The 23,992-nt window shown below is 39.2% G+C and overlaps 1 protein-coding gene and 3 pseudogenes across 1 annotated transcript in view; 2 read left to right on the top strand and 2 right to left on the bottom strand.

Moving 5' to 3' along the window:
* LOC110063208 (uncharacterized) overlaps window positions 1-23,992 on the bottom strand; it is a 50,822-nt gene that overhangs the window by 4,292 nt on the left and 22,538 nt on the right. The window contains exons 9-11 of the mRNA XM_089272641.1: window positions 4,295-4,535; window positions 1,616-1,864; window positions 916-1,049 (exon numbers count right to left, since the gene is read on the bottom strand). Of these exons, the coding sequence (XP_089128767.1) occupies window positions 916-1,049; window positions 1,616-1,864; window positions 4,295-4,535 (624 nt within the window). The remainder of the gene's footprint in view (window positions 1-915; window positions 1,050-1,615; window positions 1,865-4,294; window positions 4,536-23,992) is intronic.
* Window positions 15,688-17,027, top strand: LOC110063203 (arfaptin-2 pseudogene; annotated as a pseudogene).
* Window positions 17,622-18,341, bottom strand: LOC149103210 (uncharacterized; annotated as a pseudogene).
* LOC149103209 (uncharacterized) lies at window positions 19,525-20,325 on the top strand (annotated as a pseudogene).

Here is a 23,992-nt window from a genome sequence, read left to right as displayed (position 1 = left end):
GTGTATTGTACGTGAGTAATGTAACGTAACGTATTGCAAGTAGGTGATGATGTATGAACGTAATATAACAGATTGTAAGTGAGAAAGGTTATGTAACGTATTATAAGTAGGTAATGTCGTATATAGTAAGTGATGTTTGTAAGTAAGTAATATGGCGAAAGTAGGTAATGGAAAATACCATTTTGTAAGTCATAATAGTAAACTAGTAATGTAGCAAATTATAAGTAGATGTTAGTGCTCTGTTGCAAATTGTAGTATAAGTAATGTACTATAAATATGTAAATGTAATGTAATATATGCAGTGTAAATAAAAAAAAACATATAAAAACTACCTTTTTGAAAATAGCTAGTAATAGCTTCTGTGCGAAGCTCGGTAGTTCGCTAGTTTCACCTCTCTCAGTATGGTATAGATGATACCACAAGTGTGTGGTTATGTAAGTGGCCATCTAGCCCAACCTCTACCCTAATATCAGTACGGCACTGATGAGGCCCAGTACTATCTGCAGTTAGTAAGTAGGGATAGCTATGAAGAACAAAATAGGCGGAGTGTTTTGTACAAGTTGTCTCTGATCTTCTCACTGTGTTAAACTGTTGCTATTGTAACCTGTTATGTCAGTAGGTGTTCACCATCGTTGTAGAGAAACTAATGTAAAGAGTGATAGTCTTTGAGCTATCGAATCATAAGTATTGTGAAGACAACACAACAAGCGCAAAGACTCTGGATATACTAAGGTCGAGTCGCTGTCAACGAGACGAAAAAAGTTGCCATAAAAGTGGTAAATGCTCCCGAACATAATTAACCCAAACTTTAGGCGAGTGTTTTTCACAATAACATGGTGTGTTTCATTGTAAACTTTCAATTAGTTTGTCCTTCGCTTCTCTTATCAACGTCTGACAAGTTTGATAGTTAGTTACCTCTCTGTGTTCCATGGTGTTTTCATAAGTGTCCTTGTAGCCTTGCAATGCGCTGAAGGCTAAATCGGCACTTTTGACGGTGTCCCCGAGGATCAAGCATGCCTTGCTGAGCCTCTTCAGTGAATTAGCTCTCTCTATAAATCAATAAAAAAAGCGACAGCCAACAAATAAATCAGTTCAAACAGCTGTTGAAGTCGAGGAGGATACCTTAATTTCAAGACCATCGATTTCGGGTTATCTACGCCCAGTGGTTGATGATATCAAAGTGGTGATGGTCAAAGGAAAATAGTGGAGTTGAAGATGCCCACTAGTTCTAAGAAGCTGCAAGCGACCTGAATGGACCTTGTCACTGTTAGCTTTACTTATTTGCATTACAATGTAATCTAACATGGATGTGAGCCAATTTCGCGCAGAACCAACAAAATTCCCCGAAATTGCTTCACATACTTGTTGGATTATACTGTAATGTAAATGAGAGAATTTTTAAGGAATTCGCAGAGTAGGACATTCTATAATATAGGCCACAAACGTCTAAATATCACGACGATTCTTTGTCTTTCTATAAGCCATATAAGAGATGAAAATGTGCAAATGAAAAGATGCGGTCTGGCAACCGGTGACTTGCTATCACTTATCTTTGTAACTTACAGCTTATATTACTAACTAGCTGAGCACTCTATTTAACACCAATGCTTATTACCTGGATGCAATGGCGAATACTGTTCCATAATCTCTACTGCCCTTTCCAGCTGTTTCTTTCCCTTTTCTACCATTCCCATTTGCTGATATGCATACCCCAAGTAGTTAAGGTTGGCAGCAACAATTCGATGATTTTTACCGTGGAGTGCAACATAAATTTCCATCGCCTTGGTAAGATTCTTCACTGCATCCTCCACATCCCCAATGTCACTTTGAGCATGTCCAAGATTCAATAATGCTGTAGCAATAGCTGTAACAGACATTCTACGTTGTACATTTACGCGGAAGCGTAAGAGTTACTCAAGGTGCAGTCGAGAATAAACTCTAGCTTCTTGAGTACTCTCCAAATTTCCCAAGTGCACCCATAACTCGACATATGCACAGCTAAAAGTGTGAACCAATTCTATTATAACCTATTGGAAACAACATGGGCGCTAACACATGTTTTATTTGTGATTGACTACAAAGGTCTCACAATGCTCAATGAAGGGAAACATAGGATCTTCTCTGCTGGTTAAAAAGACGCCACAATCAGTTGAGTGACAGTTAAGCGAGAACGCTTCATCTGGTTTCTAAAAATGTCAATGAAAAAAAATCGCCTCTTTGAATTAATGAAAATGTAGGCGAACAAAGTCAAAACGCTCAATGAATATGAAAGCAAAGAAAGTCAAAATAATCAAGTTTTGGTAAACATCTTAAACATCCGCGGAAGAGCTAGGTACCATGTCTAAAAATAGGCTAAGAGGGGTTCCCTTGAGTATAAGGCCTATACGGGGGATTAACTCTTTTACCTCGATCTTCTCTTGCTTTAATTACTTATTGTTAAATACCTGTGTTTATTGTTAATACCTGTCTTTATTTATTGATAATGTCATCCTGGAAACTACAAAAATCCACAGAATGCCACGGTTAAATCAGCTATGTAGAGTTTGACGCGAAAGATTTAAATGAACATACTCGTAAATCTACAACAAAAGCGACTGAACGAGGAATATAACGCAGCAAAATCCGCGAGAAAATCCAAAACCGAACTTCGAACAATTTCGTTGCGAAAGAGTTACGCTCAGCACTACAGTAAAGCTTGTTCCCCTAAATTAGGGTCTATGTCTCCATACTTCAATAGACTTGATCAATTCTGAGTAATACAATAATAGTTGGTCTACGACGAGAGCCGCGTGAACAAGTTTCGATTCCGCAATTTGACTTACAAAAGGCGTACAATTTTCGACAAGGTCATTATTTCGGATCATTTGTTACAATTTTCAAAAATGTCGACGACTTAAGGGGCGATCGTGCGTTGCGCATCACTGCGATGCATAGTGTCAAGCGTAAACAGGCCATTTCCGAATTGCCTTTGGCCCCCTTTTTAAACCGAGTCTGGTGCCCATCCTTTCATATGAAAATGAGATTTCATTCACATGTAAATTAAACTCATTTTCATACGAATGGTTGTGCATCAGGCCTCGCTTTGATAGAGAGGCTTAAGGCAACTCGGAAATGGGCTATTTGCTCGCAAACGAGCGTGTGCACTTAAACACAATCAAGAGATTTCCTGCTCTTTTGTATTTATCACTGCCTATCGAGCGCAGGTGCATGGAATTATTGCTCTTTCCTCCCCAGAGATTAGGACGTTCGTTTTATAAATCCGCTGTGCAAAGTGAGCGAAGACGCAAAGTTGAATGGATCGACAGGGGCATAATTGTTACCCTTTAACTACTCGAAATAGTTTTCACATGACGTCACGGCGCGCCATACTTGTGTCCCAGTGTTTTTCTTGACTTTTGTCTTAAGGGAGATTTACTCCTTACTTTACCTTGTTTCCTCGTTCTATTGTTAAGAACTACATTTTCCTTTATTTCCTGCATTTTTCAACTGTAACGACAGAAAAATGGTTAAAATACCTAGATTTTCAGCAGCTTAATTTTTATTTTTAAACCTCTTTTTAACCATTTAGATAGTTTGGCTATTTATCTTCACTTGTATAAAACGGAGAGAAATTTAATAAGCTATAGAAGAAAGTCTCTGTTACCGAACGAATAAATAACCATTAAAAAGATAAGTGTCATTTGAAAGAAAATTTGTTCTCGTTTATTCTGTAAAATAATACTGCATTGCTCGTTCTGTAAAGGAGTATTATAACATAACTAAAGCAAAGCGCGCGCTCTGATTGGTTAATTTAGCGTCTACTACTTGCCCATGGGTGTACGCTGCTGACGTGTGTGCTTATGTTTACAAAGCAAATCTTTTGACAGACATTTTTTCCAAAGTAATGGCCGACGTTCTTCTGCCAGAAATGCGAAACTGTCTTCACAGTTGTCTGAAGATGAAACTTTATCGAGTTACGGGTGTGCAGTCGGTTGTCAGTCATGAATTAATTTTCGCGCGCTTGTTTTCTCTTGTCATCTAAGAGTACACGAACATTTTTTTGTGATGTAGCACAACAAAAGGACTTCTGTTGTTCCAATGTCTCAATGTTATGTTATAAAACAAATGGTAAACGCCATAGCGTGCACTATTGAGTTATGGATGCACTTGGGAGGTTTGCTAAGCACTCTTACGCTTCTTTCGTGCTTAGCAACCTCCCGCGTGCAGCCATAACTCAATAGTGCACGCTATGGCGTTTACCATTTGTTAATTGGGTTGAAAATACTCAGTAATACTGCAAATTAAAATTACCTACCAGGATGATGTTTTGTGCCATGCTGCCGGTCTGAAATTTCTTTAACCTTCTCTGCATAGCGAAGACTTTGTTTAGAATCTCCCTTATAGCGATACACCACACTCAGCTTTGATAAGATCACGGCTCTGTAAACGTCATTGTATCCAAACATGTTTAGTGCTTCGTTCAAAGAATGAATGCTTTCATCCAGTCTGTCCATGTTTCGTTGAACTGAGGAAAGGCGGCTGAGTGTCAAACCAATCTGAAATGGACATTAGTGGAATCAGTCTCTTACAAACCTTTTCACTGCAGTGTCTTTATTAATTTTATCTGTATTACCTGTTACACACTATCGAAACAAAAACAAAATTCTCCTTTCTGACTGGTCTTCGACCTTTTTGTTATGTAGTTGGAATGCCATTTTCGCGCCCATTCGCCACTTCAGCAACGAAAAGAAATCTGTGGCGAGTCTCATCTCATGCTCGTAGGACTGTTGCTGGGGTCAGAATAGCTTCTGATCTTTTTGTTTACGTCTCTCGACTAAGTTCTCACTAGACGCACCCATTATATTTTCTCGTTTACAAAGTGGCGAATAACGCACACTTCAGTAAGTTCTTGTTGTGTTGCTACTGATCTGTAGAACTAGGGAAACGTGCCACTTACTTTTTCCCTAGACAATAAAAACATGCTTCTGTTTAGAGACTCAGCGGTCTGGAGGTTTCCGTAGACAAAAAACAATCGTAAAATCAATTACAGTACGAGTTGTAGAGTTATTTTGTAAAATTTATAAGAAATAAGTTCCAGCAAGAGACGAGTGTGGTCCGTGCAATCTCCAAAACAACTACCATTCGGTCGAGGTTACAGCAGGTAGTACAGGTATTCTCAGGTACCGGTAAATACGAGAGGGTCCACGCATGTGCAACCTGGCTATTGATAACTTGGTCAGAAAAAAAAACTTTCAGCCATAAAAATGATGTTAAAGAAGAATATCAACAGAGTATTCAGGAGTAAGCCGTAGTAGTACTGAGAGTCGTTTTATTCATGTGTTCCGGTTTTTCACGCCGTTGGAAGGGTTTGATTAGACGTTAGTTTTGTAACTGGGCTAGGAACTAGGAACATCGGTTATTCCACTTTTGTTTCACCTTGATACGATTGATTTATCCCTGACGAGGGCCTTTTACCCCTAACCTGAGTGGAAAATGAAATATTTTTAAAAAGATCGAAATCTGATGGAATTGTAGACAGAACCCATCGGTAATAAAATGACGAACCGTTTATAAAAAAGACAGTTGAGTTCGATCAAGGCGACTACCTTGTAACGGTTTACATCTTACATATAATTCTCCACGTACTGGAAGGCGATATATCTTTTAGCTTGTGCGGGATAATAATTGCATCATATCCATTATTTGTAGTTTGATACTTAGTTGCTGTGTAACCTTGGTATTTGGGAGCAAATGACAATGGCAACGAGAACGGCGCTATGCAAAAGGCTAAATGTGCATTGTAATGCCTCTGCACATGCGTTATCACAGCCTGGTCGGCCGAGTGTGCAGTTTCATCTCTTACAAATCAGCAGCAGTTTAAGGTGGCCGAACACAGTTTTTGCACGCGCTTTTGCTGATGCGATTCAGCGCGGGCACAAGGATTGCAAAAAAACAAACATGCCGTCAATAGAGCGATCACTTTATTTGTCCAATGCCCGCATTATCTGTGCTATTTTTCTCTATAATTGAACGCAGTGTATTGACCGTTTTAATCTTTTATTGCAAAGATATGTTACAAAAGGTAACGATGCAAAGAACCCAGCAATTCTCAGCTTTTTCGTTGTTACCGAAAGAACCCAATTAAATGCAGCGCATGAGTAGTAAGTCAAAAAATTGCGATTGAATGAAAAATTGCTTTCTCGGAAATACGCCTTTTTCTCGAGAACCACTCATTAGAATTTCACGAAATTTGGCGCAAAAATACTTTAGGAAATAAGTAACTGGGGTATTGAAAAAAATTGAACTTTAACAAAGGAAATTCTGGATATTCCAGTGAACCTTCAACAAGGGAAAATTAAGGATCTCTCTGTTAAATTATTATCAAAATGGTGTTAACTTGTGAGTATTGTTACAAGCTTGCTGCATGCAAATGATAAAGAAAATCTAATGACTAGATTTCTACAAAATCAACAAAAGCGATTTTAGAGGCCCGTTTATATTTATTCATGTTGCTATGGCAACGGCACATACGTCAGCTAAACTATCAAAAAACCAAAGTTTGTGTTGTTAACTTGCTTGCTGCCAATTTTGGCGACCGAGGGATCAAGGGTTTTAGAGAAAAAGGTGAATGAAACATAGGTATCAAAAACTGTGTTCAGCCACCTTAAGCACTCGGCAGAATTTTTAACCGCGCGGCTATGGGCCGAGCGCGGTTCATGGTTTACCCGTGGTTTTTTTTTTTTCGACTTCTGTGCGAGCAGACCCAAGCTTCCAGTCGGCCAAATTTTGAGTCATGCAACCTGTGATGTTTACTCGCAAAAAGCTGTTGAAACATTAATAAATCTCATCTTTCGCGGGAAAAAATTAAAAACCCAGCGCTCGTCAAAAATTATATTTTTTCACCAGAAATTTAGCTCGGAACATATACATATTTATATTCGTTTGAATCGTCGATGAAATGACCTTTTCCGGATATTTTTTCCTTCGAGGTCAACCGAAACCTCCGATTACAAAATCACGCCGAACCAACACGTTGCCAAAAAAATCTCTTCAAAACCCTGACTTCGAAGCGATATAACACTTCAGCGTTAATAGCTACCACACATTGGCAGACGGTAAATCTATTCCTTAACAATCCAGCTTTATCGTGTTAAAATTTCAGCGAAATCGAACAAAACCAGAATTAATTAGAATTTTTTGTGACCTCACTCCCCAGATTTGACCTAACAAAGGAAGCAACGGTCGCCCATAGCAACCGAAAAACACCAACATAACAAAGCCGACGTTTCGGCCAAAAAACTCCAGAATTATCGCCTGCGAGCTTAAACTTGACTGGGAACATCTTTTCGAACTTTTTTCAACTCATTTAGACGAAAGACTGGCCTCGGCGGGCTACAAAAAAGACCAAGAGAAAAACAGAACAAGACAGCAGAACAAGCCGATAATATTTCATCGCATAGCTTTCGGCACGAAAACGAAAATACAGCTTACTTCTGGATAAATTCAGCCTTAGAAGCCAGCAACCGGTCCCAAATTACTTTCTGTATCCTTACAAATGTCCTGACTTCCATCTCCGAAAGATTTTGCCCCAATTTTGAGCAAATAAACATTTCGTCGACGGTGACCGCCATTACGGTGGCTTGCATACTAAATTAGCTAACTTGACAAAGTTCTCCCGTGGGGGGGATATGACGAAAAGAGCTGAAAAATGGCCTGTACTTGGCTAAGGATGAGATCATCCCACTGTCTAAATTTGGTGAGAATCGAAAGGAACGTCAATTTCCTGTCACGTTTTCAATCTGTGGTCACTGGAGTGACCAAAATCTACATCGGTCGAGATAGAGTTTTATTATTAAATTATATGACTTGTGTGACTACTTTGCTAGCCCTTTACTCGTGGAAAACACCAATTAAATTTAATCATGACTTTTAAGAAAGAAAGCTGTTGTTAATAGTGTTATTATCGTGTCATTTATATCGTTCATGCCCATACATATCCCGAAGAAAGTTCTACAAAGATTAAGACCATTACGTCATCGGAGATTTGTCAATTGGCTACCATTGATGGTGCAATAATACAGTTTGTGTTGATCAAGTGATGTGATGTCTACAGTAAGAAAAGAATCATCAATGACTGCTTTGGAATGTGCACTGCGTTCCGACGGTAGTGCTAAGCAAACAGTTAAATTTTAAAAGCGCGGTTATAAGATCTAACAGATCTTCTTGTTTTTGTAGATTTGTCGGCGACCAGACCCAAGTTTCCACTCGGCCAAATTTTGAGTCACGCAACCTGTGATGTTTACTCGCCAGAAGCTGTTGAAACATTAATAAATCTCATCTCCGATACTGACTTTCGCGGGAAAAAATTAAAAACCCAGCGCTCGTCAAAAATTATATTTTTTCACCAGAAATTTAGCTCGGAACATATATATATTTATATTCGTTTGAATCGTCGATGAAATGACCTTTCCCGGATATTTTTTCCTTCGGGGTCAACAAAAACCTCCGATTACAAAATCACGCCGAACCCACACGTTGCAAAAAAATCTCTTCAAAACCCTGACTTCGAAGCGATATATCACTTTAGCGTTTATAGCTACAATACATCGGCAAACGGTAAATCTATTCCTTAACAATCCAGCCTTATCATGTTAAAATTTCAGCGAAATTGAACAAAACTAGAATTAATTAGATTTTTTTTGTGACCTCACTTGACCTAACTTGACCAGACTTGACCTAACAAAGGAAGCAACGGTTGCCCATAGCAACCGAAAAACACCAACATAACAAGGCCGACGTTTCGGCCAAAAAACTCCAGAATTATCGCCTGAGAGCTTAAACTTGCATCGGAACATCTTTTTCGAACTTTTTTCAACTGATTTAGACGAAAGACTGGCCTCGGCGGGCTATAAAAAAGACCAAGAGAAAAAACAGAACAAGACGGCAGAACAAGCCGATAATATAGCTGGTTTTCAGATGACGTCACTAAAATTCGAACTACAAAATTATTGATCTTCCTGAGATTTTACTTAAATGATGTATGAGAGCTGCTGAAAACTAATATTCATACAAATTTTCGCTCCGAATGGGTTTTTGGTTTTGTGATACACTACGCTTCAATTTCTAAGTTTTTGCGCGACGCGGCATTTACATGACAGCCTAGAGAGCTGTCATGATGGTTAAAAAAGTGACTTATTTAAGGGAACTTGGCTATCTCAACAGTTCATGTCTTAGAAAAAGTATTGTTTTAATGTTTTAGAGTTCCTCGAGGGATAAATTCACGCTTTTGTAGCAAAACTCAGTGACAGATGTTTCTGTTGGTTTCCGGCCGTCATGTTGGTGCCCATACGGATGGGCACCAGCATGGCGTCTCCACACAAATCTCTATAAATTTGGGTAAAAAATTTCTCCGCATATCTCGCATAAGAAAAATTGCTGTGACCAAAATTTTGGCGAGAGTTTTTCCATATTTACCTTCTTTCATTTCCCAGATTCTGGACTTTGTCTATTGACCGGTTTTGATTTTTATTTTCATCTATTTTGAATTGCGTGACACTGAAAACCAGCAATTTCATCGCGTGGCTTTCGGCACGAAAACGAAAATATATACAGCTCACTTCTGGATAAATTCAGCCTTAGAAGCCAGTTACTGGTCCCAAATTACTTTCTGTATCCTTGCAAATGTCCTGACTTCCATCTCCGAAAGATTTTGCCCCAATTTTGAGCAAATAAACATTTCGCCGACGGCGACCGCCACTACGGTGGCTTGCATACTAAATTAGCTAACTTGCCAAAATTTTCCCGAGGGGGGATATGACGAAAAGAGCTGAAAAATTGCCTGTAATGAATGAGTTACCAGTAATCGGATACCCGTGTTTGCGCGAAGAACTCTGGGATCGTCAGGGGCCAAACATTGCAAGTCGCTGGAAGGAAATGTATGGCGAAAAGTTGTTTCGAGGTACAAGAAAACGATTTTTGAGACAGATCAACGCTTTTTCGCCGTCGTTTTTATCGCGAATGGATTTGAGCAATGTTGATATGTGGAATATGTAAGTTTTTGTTTGAATAACCGTGAAATATGTGATAGAACCTACTAATAAACTCCGTTCCTTGCGTGAGGTTTAATTGTGAAATTTACATCGCGTAATGGTCTGAAAATATTACAAAATTAATTAGGCATAAATCGAGAGGAAATAACCCAGTAAGGCCTTTTAAGTTGTGTGCAGGCTACTTTTGGCTTAGCTGAAAGCTCAGTCATACAAATAATACTGGAAATAAGCCCGGTCGCGATCATTGTACTGTCTGGGGTTGATTTAATGACAAATGAGTCCGCGCGACTCATGCTGTGTGGCTGCTGTGTTGCTCAAAGCCTTTGTTTTGCTTTTACAAGCACGTATTTCAGTGATTTTCCTTTTCTATAACAGATCAAGGGTGGCTCCTTGAATATATCTCTGAGTATTTGTGTTTAAAAGTGCCATTTGTGCGTGATTACGCTTTCAAAAGTTTGGTATTGACGGTTGAGTGAAATTGCCCGACACAAAGGGTAGTAGTTCCTTCTGCAATTTTCGATTTCTGTCTTACAGCTTCTTTTCTGTCTTTATATTTAACTTCTCGGCGTGTCTTTTCTACCATTTGCTCCGGGTAGCCTCTCGAGATCAGGCGTGTATTGAAATTTTCAATATTCTCTTCAATGTATTTCACAATAAACCTCACGCAAGCAAAAGGGAGTTTATCGGTAAATTGTATCACTTATTTCACGGTTATTCAAACAAAATCTTACATTTTCCACGTATCAACATTGCCAAAATCCATTTGCGATAAAACAACGGCGAAAAAGCGTTGATCTCTCCCCAGAGCCATGTTTTCGGGCGTCAAAACAACTTTTCGCCATACATTTCCTTCTACCATTTTCAATCTGTGGTCACTGGAGTGACCAAAATCGATACATCGGTCGAGATAGAGTTTTATTATTAAATTATATGACTTGTGTGACTACTTTGCTAGCCCTTTACTCGTGGAAAACACCAATTAAATTTAATCGTGACCTTTAAGAAAGAAAGGTGTTGTTAATAGTGTTATTATCGTGTCGTTCATATTGTTCATGCCCATACATATCCCATAGAAAGTTCTAGATTAAGACCATTACGTCATCGGAGATTTGTCAACGGTTACCACTGATGGTGCAATAACATAGTTTGTGTTGATCAAGTGATGTGATGTCTACAGTAAGAAAAGAATCATCAATGACTGCTTTGGAATGTGCACTGCGTTCCGACGGTAGTGCTAAGCAAACAGTTAAATTTTAAAAGCGCGGTTATAAGATCTAAGAGATCTTCTTGTTTGAAGGAGGTTTCACCTTGAAAACGCATCAAATGTTTTCCGTCCACACTACGCCGAAGAAATTTGAAATCGCAACAATCACCGGTCATTTTGGAAAACTCAGGCAGGGAAATCATATGATTATCGTGACGCCATCGTTTTCGAAAAGCTCTGTTGTCAAAATGTTTTCCGTCCTCACGACAAGGAAAAGCAGGCGTTTTCAAATTCCTCCGCTTTGAAAAGCGTTTTCGAAAAGCTCCGTTTTCGCTGACGGATTAGTGTGGACGGTAGGTCTAACCGTAGAAAGAAAGCTGCGTTTTCAAATTTCTCCAACGTAGTGTGGACGCTGCCTCAGGCTAACTCTGTCAGGTTTTAAAAAATTTGGAACATTTTAATGAGCGCAGTTGACAGAAATAAAAATCAGAGCCACAGAAACTTTGGTTTACGAGTCAGGTTTCTCAGCCTTAAGGAATTTGTCCCGATTAAAATTCTTTAAAGGAAAAGATGGTATGATACAGGAACAACAATTTTGACGGTGCGTGTGTTTGCCTTTGGTAGTTATAAACTTGTTGTTGCTCTTGACTGTCCCCCATTAAAGCTATCAGAAGTCATCAGAAGTCCAAAACAAACCGAAGTTTTCCCCTTAAGATTGTTCCTTCAACACCCAGTAGCGCTCGGACAACATTGTGAGACAAAATCATCGTCACCTTTTTGTTAGAATTTCACCAAATGAAAACTTCTTACCTTAATGTGACAAAGACTAGTTGAAAAAGTTTAGTCGCGGGAAAACGCGTTGTGTTGTAGAAAACACACAGTAATTTCGTACCCATTTCGCGCGCGGTCAAGAAACTATAGCAAGTTCCTTTCTTATGAACGCAGAATGCACGTCGCGAAAACCTCCAACGTCATGCAGGTTGCCAAATTATATTTTTGTTTCCCTGGTCACAAATTAATACCGTATAACAATTTGAAAGCGTGTTGTGAACACTGATCCGAACGAGTTTATGCCATTCGCATATTCAGAATACATTGCCATATTTAGAGGCGAGATCTTTTGTTGTATATACGGGTGAAGTAAAATGGTTCATAGGTTGGAAAGAGAAGACGATGTACATGCTTTCTTAAGTTTTCGACATATGTCCTGACAATTCAGTAAACCCTTCGAATACAAATGAGAAGTTCGTTTCTTTAACGACGACTTTTGACAACAGATAGTACGTGCTAAAATTGGTGGCCATTTAGCCATTCCAATCGATCGAGCTTGCTAGAACTTGCTAGACGAGTCTGCTTAAGCTCTGCTTAACACTGCTTTAATCCTTTGTGCCAAAGATCGCATTATTATTTTGACCGAGAGAAATCTCGAAAAGACCTCGGCTTGCTCAATACTCTATTTACCAACACCTGTTTTATATGCGCACGTGAAACGCTGACCTACAGAGCCAATATCCTTTATCGAGCTATTTGAGTCGAGTCCATTTTTGTCCGAGTATAATCGGAAATCGCGTAGCCAAAATAACTTGTGGTTAGGATACGATTCAAAGCAATATTATCATTTACACGCGCAAGCAAATTTGCTGTAATATCGATCGAAAAATATGGTAGAAAATTCAAAAAGGCCATCGTTTAATAGTACACAGCTAGGCAGTGCTACACTTGAGAATTGTCATTGCTCATCTGTTTATGTCATTGATCTGTTTTCGTAATAAAACACTGCTTTAGCTTTGTCGAGTTCCAGTGACCCGTGTCGAGGAATGTTTTGACGACAAAATACGTGCGACAGAGCAAGAGAGCCATTGCGCGCTCCATGGCGCCATTCTGTCTCGGGTATACCAAGATATTTGGTTCTTAATTATTCTTTTAACGTTTTGCGATGATGGCAATCGAGCTGTGACTTTGCAAGTTAGCGATAACCCTTAATCAATGTGAACTTTTGATTAGCGTGCAAGTTTTAAGCCGTTCTGCCTTGAATTTTTGTTTAGCCGAGGTTTGAAGCACCATGGCGTACGCGTTGTCAGATTTCAATAACCAACCCTACTCTTTTTTTTTTTTTTTGTAGTTTCTTTCATAACGCTTTCTTTGTGGGCTTTTTTAATTGAATTGCTCGGCAAAAAAAAAATAGTCTTAACAAATGATATGAAACACAAAGAAAGTACTAACATAATAGTAGCTCTGTAGTAACATATAGATTTAACCAAGCCTAAAAGCGGAGCTCCTGGGGCGGGTTGTTCAAAGCCCGATTAAGCTAAGCCAGGATAAGCGAGAATTTTGAATTGAGTTTGTAACTTTGTGGTGAGGTTTTCTCTATATGGTTTGGCCTTCTGTTTTGAGTTTGAATGTTCCCAAAATACACAAAACAAAAACAGTGAAAAACATTTGTTTACAAGAAAAATTTATACTGCGGTCAACCGTTAAATGCTGGGTTAGTGTTAACCGGCTTCCGAACAACCCGGCCTGTTTACAACAAGTTAAACTGACATGAGCCAATCGAAAACCAGAACGTGGTGAACGGTCAACCTGAGGGAGCCCCCTTCCCCGGGAAGAAACCACTTTTAGATGGAAACTAATAGTGTTTAGACAGGGCTATTGGTTGGTGGGTTATCCTCGACTTTGTAACACACTGTCGTAACTTCATTTTACAGTCAAGCCCCTAAGTTCGTTTCGGGAATTCTGCTTTCAAGATTTGAGTACATGAAAGAATTTAAAAGTTGTTTACGAGTATTGAAAGGTCATAAACTGGGAAATACTTATCAGTTTTTTTAACCGCGCGGCCATGGGCCGAGCGCGGTTCATGTTCTACCCGTGGTTTATTATTTTTTTTGTCGGAGACCAGACGCAGACCTCGGCTCGGCCAACTTTGAATTACGCAATCTGTAATGTTTATTCGCCAAACCTTGTTCTTCAGGGTCAACAAAAATCTCAGATTACAAAGTCACGCCGAACTCACGCTTTGCAAAAAAATCTCTTCAAAACCCTGACTTCGAAGCGATATATCACTTTAGCGTTAATAGCTACCTCATAAAATCTATTCCTTAACAATCCAGCTTCATCATATTAAAATTTCAACGAAATCGAACGAAACCAGAACTAAATATTATTAGATTTTTTTTGTAACCTCGCTTCATTGCTTGAGTCAACAAAGGAAGCGACGATCGCCCATAGCCACCGAAATACCACATAACATGAACCTACGTTTCGGTCAAAAAAAACCAGGATTATTGCCTGAGAGCTGAAAATTAAAGAGGAACATCTTTTTCGAACTTTTCTCAGCTTATTTAGACGAAAAAATGACCTCGGCGGGCTCCAAAAGAGAACGAAACAAAAAACAGAACGAGACAGTGAGAAGAGCCGATAATTTATTCACCGCGTGGCCTTCGTTACGTTCAAGTTAAAAAAAAACCTTACTTCTGGATAATTTCAGCCTTACAAGCCAGCAACTGGTCCCAAATTACTTTCTGTATCCTTACAAATGTCCTGACTACATCTCCGAAAGATTTGGCCGCAATTTTTTAGCAAACAAACATTTCGCCGACAGCAATCACCATTACGGTGGCTTGCATGCTAATTCGCTAACTTTACAAAACCCTCCCGAGGGGGGGATATGACGAAAAGAGCTGAAAAATGATGGCCGGAAATAGAGTAATTTTCTCAGCTTCCGGTATGCCAAATTTGCTGGAAATAGGTTCAAAAACCGATGGGTTTTTTTTTTTTTCGTTTTTTTTTTCTTCGGGTCACTCATGCTACCAAAACAGTAAATTTTAAAAGCGCGGTTGTAAGATCTTAAAGATCTTCTTGTTTCACACAGCCTCCGGGCATCGATTCGAAGTTAGAATTTTCTGAGTTGTTTGATTAAAAAGGAACGTAAACCGGTTCACTGAAACGGACTATCCTAAGCTGAATCTCATATTGCTCTCACGCCAGCAATGCAACGTGTTTACAGATATAAGGTGGTAGATAGCCAACTCGGCGATGCGTGTCCGCCTTGTTGCCTATAAACATCTCACATAGTCATATCCAACAAGCGTGAATGGAATAATTGTTTTATTGAAAACGCCCCAAAAATATGTAAAACGCAAATAAAATAAATACAAAAACGCACAAAAAAAAAACACAGTGCGTTTACAATATTTGTAGGGCATAGTATAATGGCTCATATATAATGATGGCTAAGCCAATGAAAACTCTTCAATTGCATTAACCAATGATCCAGGTTTTAATGAAGCAATTATACCATGGTATACTAATATGGTAAGCGTAAAGCTACTTTTCTGGGGCGTTTTTACTTTTATTTTAGTGGTCTTTATTTTGGGGCGTTTTTCATAAAAAGAAATTATTTCACTCGCGCTTGTTGGGTTTGACTTGAGGTGATTATAGCCAACAAAGCGTTTTGAGATGACTATCTCTCATCTCATATCCAACGCTTCCTCGTGGAATAATTGTCTAATGCACACTGGAATCCCGATTTCGCGAACCTCCAAGGACTCCAAGCGAAACGAAAATGAGTCTGAGGAAACGGAGCTCCATTTATCGGGAGTAAAACTGAAATTCGTCATGATCATTTCAAGCAAATAACAGAGAGGTAGTCGAGATCTATAGCTAAGCTCGCTTTAATGCTATTTGTAATTTGTCCTTTCCGCTCTACGGACTTATCACTTTTTATTTCACCCTTAAATTCGAAATAAAATTTGCATTGTCAATTCAGTCTGATGCCCTCTTAATAGAGGTTTTTTAGCGATAGAAAGGGGCTCGTTATAACAGTAAACGTAGGACGCTAATTTCGGGACCATAATTAGCGTCCGCTTAATCGGGGTCAACAAAAGCGTTTTTATCGTGTAGTGATCCTGAGCTCCCGTCTGATGATGTTGACGAAGCCAACAACATTTGTCAGACATAAAATCAGCGGAGGAAGATAACTACTCAGTGCCGGAATATTTCGCAAGGTGTTAAAAATATAGCTTATTGTTCACCGAATCTTGACAGGAGCTTCGTCGTCATCAGTGTCATGGCAGTCACCACAAGGGACATACCAAAATGGTCACTCCACTTCTCAAGCCATTGTTCGACCAGGAACAGCTCAGAAAATGGAACACTTAAAGAAAGGGAGTATTTCCACGTACAAGTATACTAGACAATACCTTTCTGAAAGGTTTGGTAAAGGTACAAGGACTGTGGATACTGAACTTGAAGGACAAATTATTTTGCTAAAGGAAGCCCAAGTAAAGTATACGAATGTTCTAAAGCTTGCAAAGCAGATGATACATAATTTTCATGGTATGGTTCAAAGTCAAAGAGCTCTTGCTGAGGCGTTCACACATTTAGGGATGAAATCCCCAGAGCTACAAAATGAGTTCAACCAAAACGCTGAGTCTCAAAGATCGCTGGTACATAATGGGGAAGCTCTTCTTGAGGCACTTAATTTTTTTACATCCAATCTGACCACCTTGGTGCACAAGACTATGGAAGATTCTATTGTGACAGTAAAAGCATATGAATCTGCCAGAATAGAGTATGGTGCCTACAGAACAGACCTAGAGTCTACCCAAACTGGACCAAGAACCTCAGCTTCGGCTATTAAAGCTGAAAAGGCTAAACAACAGTTTGATGTCCAAAAAGAGAAATTTGACCGGCTTTGTAATGACTTGGCAATCAAACTCAGATTTTTGGAGGAAAACAAGGTATATAGTTTTAAAATCTTAAAAGTTGTTGTCACTGACTTAAAAATCTTAAAATAGATGTTTCGGCTAAAATACTATAACCTTCTTCAGTGATGAAATGAATGTTAACGGCGTCTAAATGTAAATGAGATGTTTATAAGAATGTGAGGAACTCGCTAGGGATTAATTTAGCATTTTGTAAATGTCTGGAATATGCGCGTGGTCATTAATTGAGTTCGGTTCGCGAATGGAATGCCACGCTTCCAAGAACAATCTACGCGACCACAAGGGACAGCGGTCTATGACCTTGACATTATTAAAATCAAATTCGTGGTTGTTTTTCATACAGTGTTGCGCCAAAAGAGAGTTCTTGTCACATGTGAGGACGGCTCTATTATGTTCTTTTGTTCTGGATCTCAGTGTTCTGGATGTTTGACCGATGTAAAGTTTTTCACAGTTTTTACAATTGATTTTATACACGACACCAGTTGACAGGTCTTGATCGAATTTGTCCTTCGGTTTCTTCAGGATCGAACCAACCGTCTTGACGGGTTTATGAGTAACATTTACGTCGAATTGTCCCAAAGTTCTTGCAATTTTTTCAGAGATTCCTTGAAAATATGGCAAAGTAACAAAGCCTCTGTGGCTTTGTGGCTGATTATTTTGGGGCTGATTTAATGCTTTAGGTGGTTTGGTTCTTTGGCAGCTTTTTAAGAATTGGTCCGTGTAACCATTGGTTTTGAGTGCGTCCACCACGTGTTGTACTTCGGACTTTTTGTCTTCGTCAGTCGACGGAATATTCTTTGCTCTGTCAAGGAGGGTTCTGGCCACCGAGCGTTTGTGTTGCAAAGGGTGGTGAGAGTTGAAATGGAGATACTTGTCGGTATGGGTTGCTTTTCTGTAAACACTGGTTTTAATTGATCCATCAGTATTTCTAGTTGTCTTCGTGTCGAGGAATGCGATGGATCTATCACTCTCTTGTTCGACTGTGAATTTGATGTGCTGGTTGATCGAGTTGAGATGGGAGTGAAATTCAGTGAGATGCTCACGGGCGAGGCAAACATGGCTATCGTCGACATATCTGTACCACCACTTAGGGGGATGTGGTGCAGTACTTAACGCTCTCTCTTCGACGTGTTCCATCACCAAATCTGCCAAGATGGCGCTTACAGGTGAACCCATGGGACAGCCGAATATTTGTTTGTAGAAAACGCCACCGAAGACAAAGTAGTTGTTGTCAAGCACGAATTCGAGCAACTTCATGATGTTGTCCATGGACATATTGGTTCTTTCGGGGATGGTCGAATCGGACTCAAGTCTGGCCTTAGTCACCTCGAGTGCCAGTGCCGTGGGGATAAATGTGAAAAGCGATACAACATCAAAAGACACCATGATCTCATGCGGTTCGATTGTGCAATTAGAGATTTTTCTCACGAAGTCGTTGCTGTTGGTAACAGTGAATTGGTTGCGTTGTAACGGAGACAAAATAGAAGCTAGCTATATGGAAGCCTGATAGGTGGGGCAGTTGATGGAACTGGTGATGGGTCTCAGTGGGACCTCGGGTTTATGTATCTTTGGTAATCCATAGAAAGCAGCTGGTGTGGCATCAGTGCTTCGGAGTTTGTAGTACAATTTGTCGTCGAGTTGTTGCGCACCGGGATCGTGGATTGATTTTTGATCTTTGATTTGTTTGAGCAGAGCGTTCAGAGATTTTTCTGTGCTCGACGTGGGATTTTTGCGCTGGTCTGAAATCTTTGTGTAAGTGTTTTCATCTTGTAGCAGGCCATATATCTTTTGTTGATAGTCGCTGCTATCCATCACCACTACTGCGCGGCCTTTATCTGCGGGAAGGATGGTGACTGATGGATCTTTCGATAATGCTTTCAATGTTTCAAGCTGGTCTTTCTTTATGTTAGATTGACGTGAAGGTTTACTTCCCTTTAAGATTGAAACTGTCTTTGCGCGGATAAGATTAGCTGATGCAGGTGGTAGATGTTTTATCCCAGATTCAACAGATGATAGGATCTCTGCGATGGGCAACTTCGTTGGTGTAATCGCGAAGTTGAAACCATAGCTCAGTGCTGTTTTGTCTAAATCGCTTAGGGGCTTGTCAGATATATTCGCCACCCATCTCTCTGTTGGGTCATTGCCACTTGTCAATGTGGCCATGCTGTGTTCATCCAGGGATTGCTTGAGATCAGAGCGAAGTCTCTCTACTTTACGGCAACGTTTGCGGATTTGGATGTGGCAATTATTGATGAGCATGGCCACACTGACAAGTACCGTCGAACAAAAAGCAACCGTTGAATCCGAACACACGGTTTCGATCCATCAAGACAAACTTCAGATACTTCTCTACAACCTCCCCGATAACCGCTCAGATAACCGCTCGGTTAACCGTGGGAATGACAACAAATTGTACTGCAAACTCCGAAGCACTGATGCCACACCAGCTGCTTTCTATGGATTACCAAAGATACATAAACCCGAGGTCCCACTGAGACCCATCACCAGTTCCATCAACTGCCCCACCTATCAGGCTTCCATATAGCTAGCTTCTATTTTGTCTCCGTTACAACGCAACCAATTCACTGTTACCAACAGCAACGACTTCGTGAGAAAAATCTCTAATTGCACAATCGAACCGCATGAGATCATGGTGTCTTTTGATGTTGTATCGCTTTTCACATCTATCCCCACGGCACTGGCACTCGAGGTGACTAAGGCCAGACTTGAGTCCGATTCGACCATCCCCGAAAGAACCAATATGTCCATGGACAACATCATGAAGTTGCTCGAATTCGTGCTTGACAACAACTACTTTGTCTTCGGTGGCGTTTTCTACAAACAAATATTCGGCTGTCCCATGGGTTCACCTGTAAGCGCCATCTTGGCAGATTTGGTGATGGAACACGTCGAAGAGAGAGCGTTAAGTACTGCACCACATCCCCCTAAGTGGTGGTACAGATATGTCGACGATAGCCATGTTTGCCTCGCCCGTGAGCATCTCACTGAATTTCACTCCCATCTCAACTCGATCAACCAGCACATCAAATTCACAGTCGAACAAGAGAGTGATAGATCCATCGCATTCCTCGACACGAAGACAACTAGAAATACTGATGGATCAATTAAAACCAGTGTTTACAGAAAAGCAACCCATACCGACAAGTATCTCCATTTCAACTCTCACCACCCTTTGCAACACAAACGCTCGGTGGCCAGAACCCTCCTTGACAGAGCAAAGAATATTCCGTCGACTGACGAAGACAAAAAGTCCGAAGTACAACACGTGGTGGACGCACTCAAAACCAATGGTTACACGGACCAATTCTTAAAAAGCTGCCAAAGAACCAAACCACCTAAAGCATTAAATCAGCCCCAAAATAATCAGCCACAAAGCCACAGAGGCTTTGTTACTTTGCCATATTTTCAAGGAATCTCTGAAAAAATTGCAAGAACTTTGGGACAATTCGACGTAAATGTTACTCATAAACCCGTCAAGACGGTTGGTTCGATCCTGAAGAAACCGAAGGACAAATTCGATCAAGACCTGTCAACTGGTGTCGTGTATAAAATCAATTGTAAAAACTGTGAAAAACTTTACATCGGTCAAACATCCAGAACACTGAGATCCAGAACAAAAGAACATAATAGAGCCGTCCTCACATGTGACAAGAACTCTCTTTTGGCGCAACACTGTATGAAAAACAACCACGAATTTGATTTTAATAATGTCAAGGTCATAGACCGCTGTCCCTTGTGGTCGCGTAGATTGTTCTTGGAAGCGTGGCATTCCATTCGCGAACCGAACTCAATTAATGACCACGCGCATATTCCAGACATTTACAAAATGCTAAATTAATCCCTAGCGAGTTCCTCACATTCTTATAAACATCTCATTTACATTTAGACGCCGTTAACATTCATTTCATCACTGAAGAAGGTTATAGTATTTTAGCCGAAACATCTATTTTAAGATTTTTAAGTCAGTGACAACAACTTTTAAGATTTTATTACTATGCCTGACTACAACTACAGTATTTTTAAAGGTATATGGTTTTTTACGATAATTTAAGGCATGCAGCTCTTAAGGAAACTGTCTGACCATTCTTCATTTAAAGGGAAGTAGATTTATCAGAGAAATGTTGGCATACATCAAGAGCTTCCATCTGCCACATCTTGGATAAATAACCTGTCTTATTAGTCACGCGTTTTCAATAAATTAGACAAAGTACCATAAACTTATATCATATCTTTTAAAAACAAATATGAAATAGGTAACATTTTTCATCAGGAGAAGCATTGACCTTGAATCCTGGAAACAAAATAAAAGTGCTAAGGAAATATTTTCCTTCAGTTTTTAGGTATTGGTTTTGCAGAAATCATCGATGGTTAGCGATTTTCGTTCGTGTAGGTTCTGTCTCTTTCCCTTTGTGAACGTTAGTTTAGTTAGTAGAGAACGCAACAACAATTTAGTTGTTATTCAGATGCTTGAACGTGCATAATTTGGATAATAACTCACTCAAAAACTTCGAGTCAAAGTAGCGCTTTGCCAATGTCGTGCATTGGGATTTTACATTTCCTGCTACAACCAGAATAGAGCTACTGACCAAAACAAGCCTTCTTCGTGGTTTTTGCAGAGATCCTGTCTCTCCATTTCAGCTGTTGTCCAGAGCTGTCGATTCTTTTTTTTTTTTTTCTGTTCTTTGTTATGCCGTCGGTTCTGTTTGATCAACCCGGTTGCTATTACAATTAGCAAATGACAACTGAGAACTGAACAGTGCATAAGATTTATTGGTTAACAAAAACACTCGCTTATTTTCTTACTAAAGACTTAAATTTAAGAACTTTGAAGTCAAAAAACATTCCAGCATAAATGTTGCATTTAGTATATAGTTGTTATTGTTGTAACCGAATCTTCCCTTTTAGTTTTAAATATTTTTTATTGCTAACACTAATTTGAAATATTTTATCAACTGCACATAGGTTTATACCAGTTGTCTATATATTTAAATGCAGTTGAACTATTTTTTGCAGTGTAAATAAAATACTTATTATTATTATTATCATTATCATTATCATTATCATTATCATATTCATTATTATATTCCTCAGCTATTTACCGAATTTAAATTGATAAAGATAAATACTAGTTTGTGAAGTAGATATCTCAAACGTTACCCCTTCGACAGAGCAAACTGTCCAGGCTCGCTACCAGTGGCAACTATTACTTTGAAGTTTAAGATGTTAAAAAGAAGCGACTTTTAAAAACATTTAGCTATAAAAAATTGCAAAAAAACTTTTCTTAAGCATTTACGAAATTTTCAAAATGCTACTCATCAAAGAACTAAGGCCTAGCCTTAACACTCAGAGTGACTCCATCAGTGCCTACTCTTTGTTTAGCCTGTAGCATATTTTTTATGTTACCTTTCTTTTTAATGAACTATTGTTTTGCTTGTATTTTAAGAATATTCGTACTGGTTTTTTTACTTGATGATGACGTCCGAAAACGTCGAAACGTCGTGTATTTTTTAACAGTTTAAAAAATTCTTAGCCAAAAGTTTAAGATGGTTACAGAAATTGCGTTTACGTCTTCAGATGCAAAGGAATGGATTGTGTGTAATGTCTTGGAAGTATGCTGTCGAAGATACTCATATGAGCAATACGATCCTCTCAAATAAAGAAAGTGATAAGAGGATCTAATAATACATATGTTGTTTTAACCGTTCTCTTGCTATTCTTGAACAGGTGAAAGTGATGCATAAGCAGCTGTCACTCTTCCAAAATGCAATTACCGCTTACTTCGCGGTAACAAAAACGCTTTGGAAAACTGTATGAAGGAATTCCATGTTAAAATCACGAGCGATGAAAGCAAACAGACATCATTCCTGGAGCACTGATTTAGCGATGCGTAAGCGTGTCATTTTGGGATGTAAGTGATAAAGGCTTTGGACAACTAGCTCGAAACTTGAAGCTGCGTCTCGATTAATGTATCCATATCTCCTTCAAGTAGATGACAGGAGACTAAATGAGAGAATCCTAACCTATACTATTTTTTCTCTGTCCATGTAAACTAAATTTGATTTAAAAGGAGTCTCACAGATTAAAAATCAGTGCCAGAAAACTAGAAGCCATAGTTTTACACACGTTTAAAATACGCTTCCACTTCTGTTATCCCCATTGAAAATTATACATGTTTCAAACTATGGTATTAGAGCTGTTTTCAATTGAGTGTCGAAAGTATTCCGGCAATTACTTTGGTTTTGGTTTTGGTTTTGGTTTAACTACGGTTTGAGGCTGGCCGAGTATCGACCGAGTAATCTAATTGGTGAGTAATTGGCTTGGTTTTAGTCTTACGACGCTCATTTAAAAACTGTTCCAACAAATGTAATACAGTTATAGTTAGGGATGTCAAGGTAGGACGAGAAAACAGATACCCGTCTTAGGTCACTACTGAAAAACTCATAATCCACTTAAGAGACGGAAAATTTAGAACGCCAGGGAAATTAAAACCATATTATCACTCCGCGGTGATAGACATGACAAAACAACACATGTCTTGAAACTATGATTTTTAACTTTACGTTTCATATGCTTAGCCTATATCAACAAATCAGTTTACAGTCACTTATGAAGAATTAAGGAGAACCGTATGAAACGTCGGCATGCGTCGTTTTGTCATGTTTGTTACCACAGTATGCTTTTTATCCCTTCCGAAGGTAAAATGGCTCAAATATTATGTATGCCGGCAAATTCCGCGTTTGAAGCAACGTAGAACTATAGTAGTCACATGATTGATTGAGTGAGTGCAGATTTGAAGAAGGATTTTTTTTAAAAGATATCTATGGTGGCCCATCAGCACCATAGTGATTATTAGCTTCTCATTGCTTCATTTTTATTCGCGATTATTTGAATTGTCCATAATATTCGCTTTGATTTTAAAAATAATTTCTATTTTACAAGGCTAAAAAAGGTTAAAAAGTAAAAAACACTGAACGTTTTCGACACCAGGTCTTCATCAGGATGATGATGATGATGAA

Source organism: Orbicella faveolata, unplaced genomic scaffold, assembly GCF_042242905.1.
Source record: "Orbicella faveolata isolate gen_17 unplaced genomic scaffold, um_ofav_v1 contig_35, whole genome shotgun sequence".
NCBI lineage: Eukaryota > Metazoa > Cnidaria > Anthozoa > Scleractinia > Merulinidae > Orbicella > Orbicella faveolata.
Note: the sequence above shows the minus strand (reverse complement) of the source record. Positions and strands in the feature narration are given on the sequence as shown.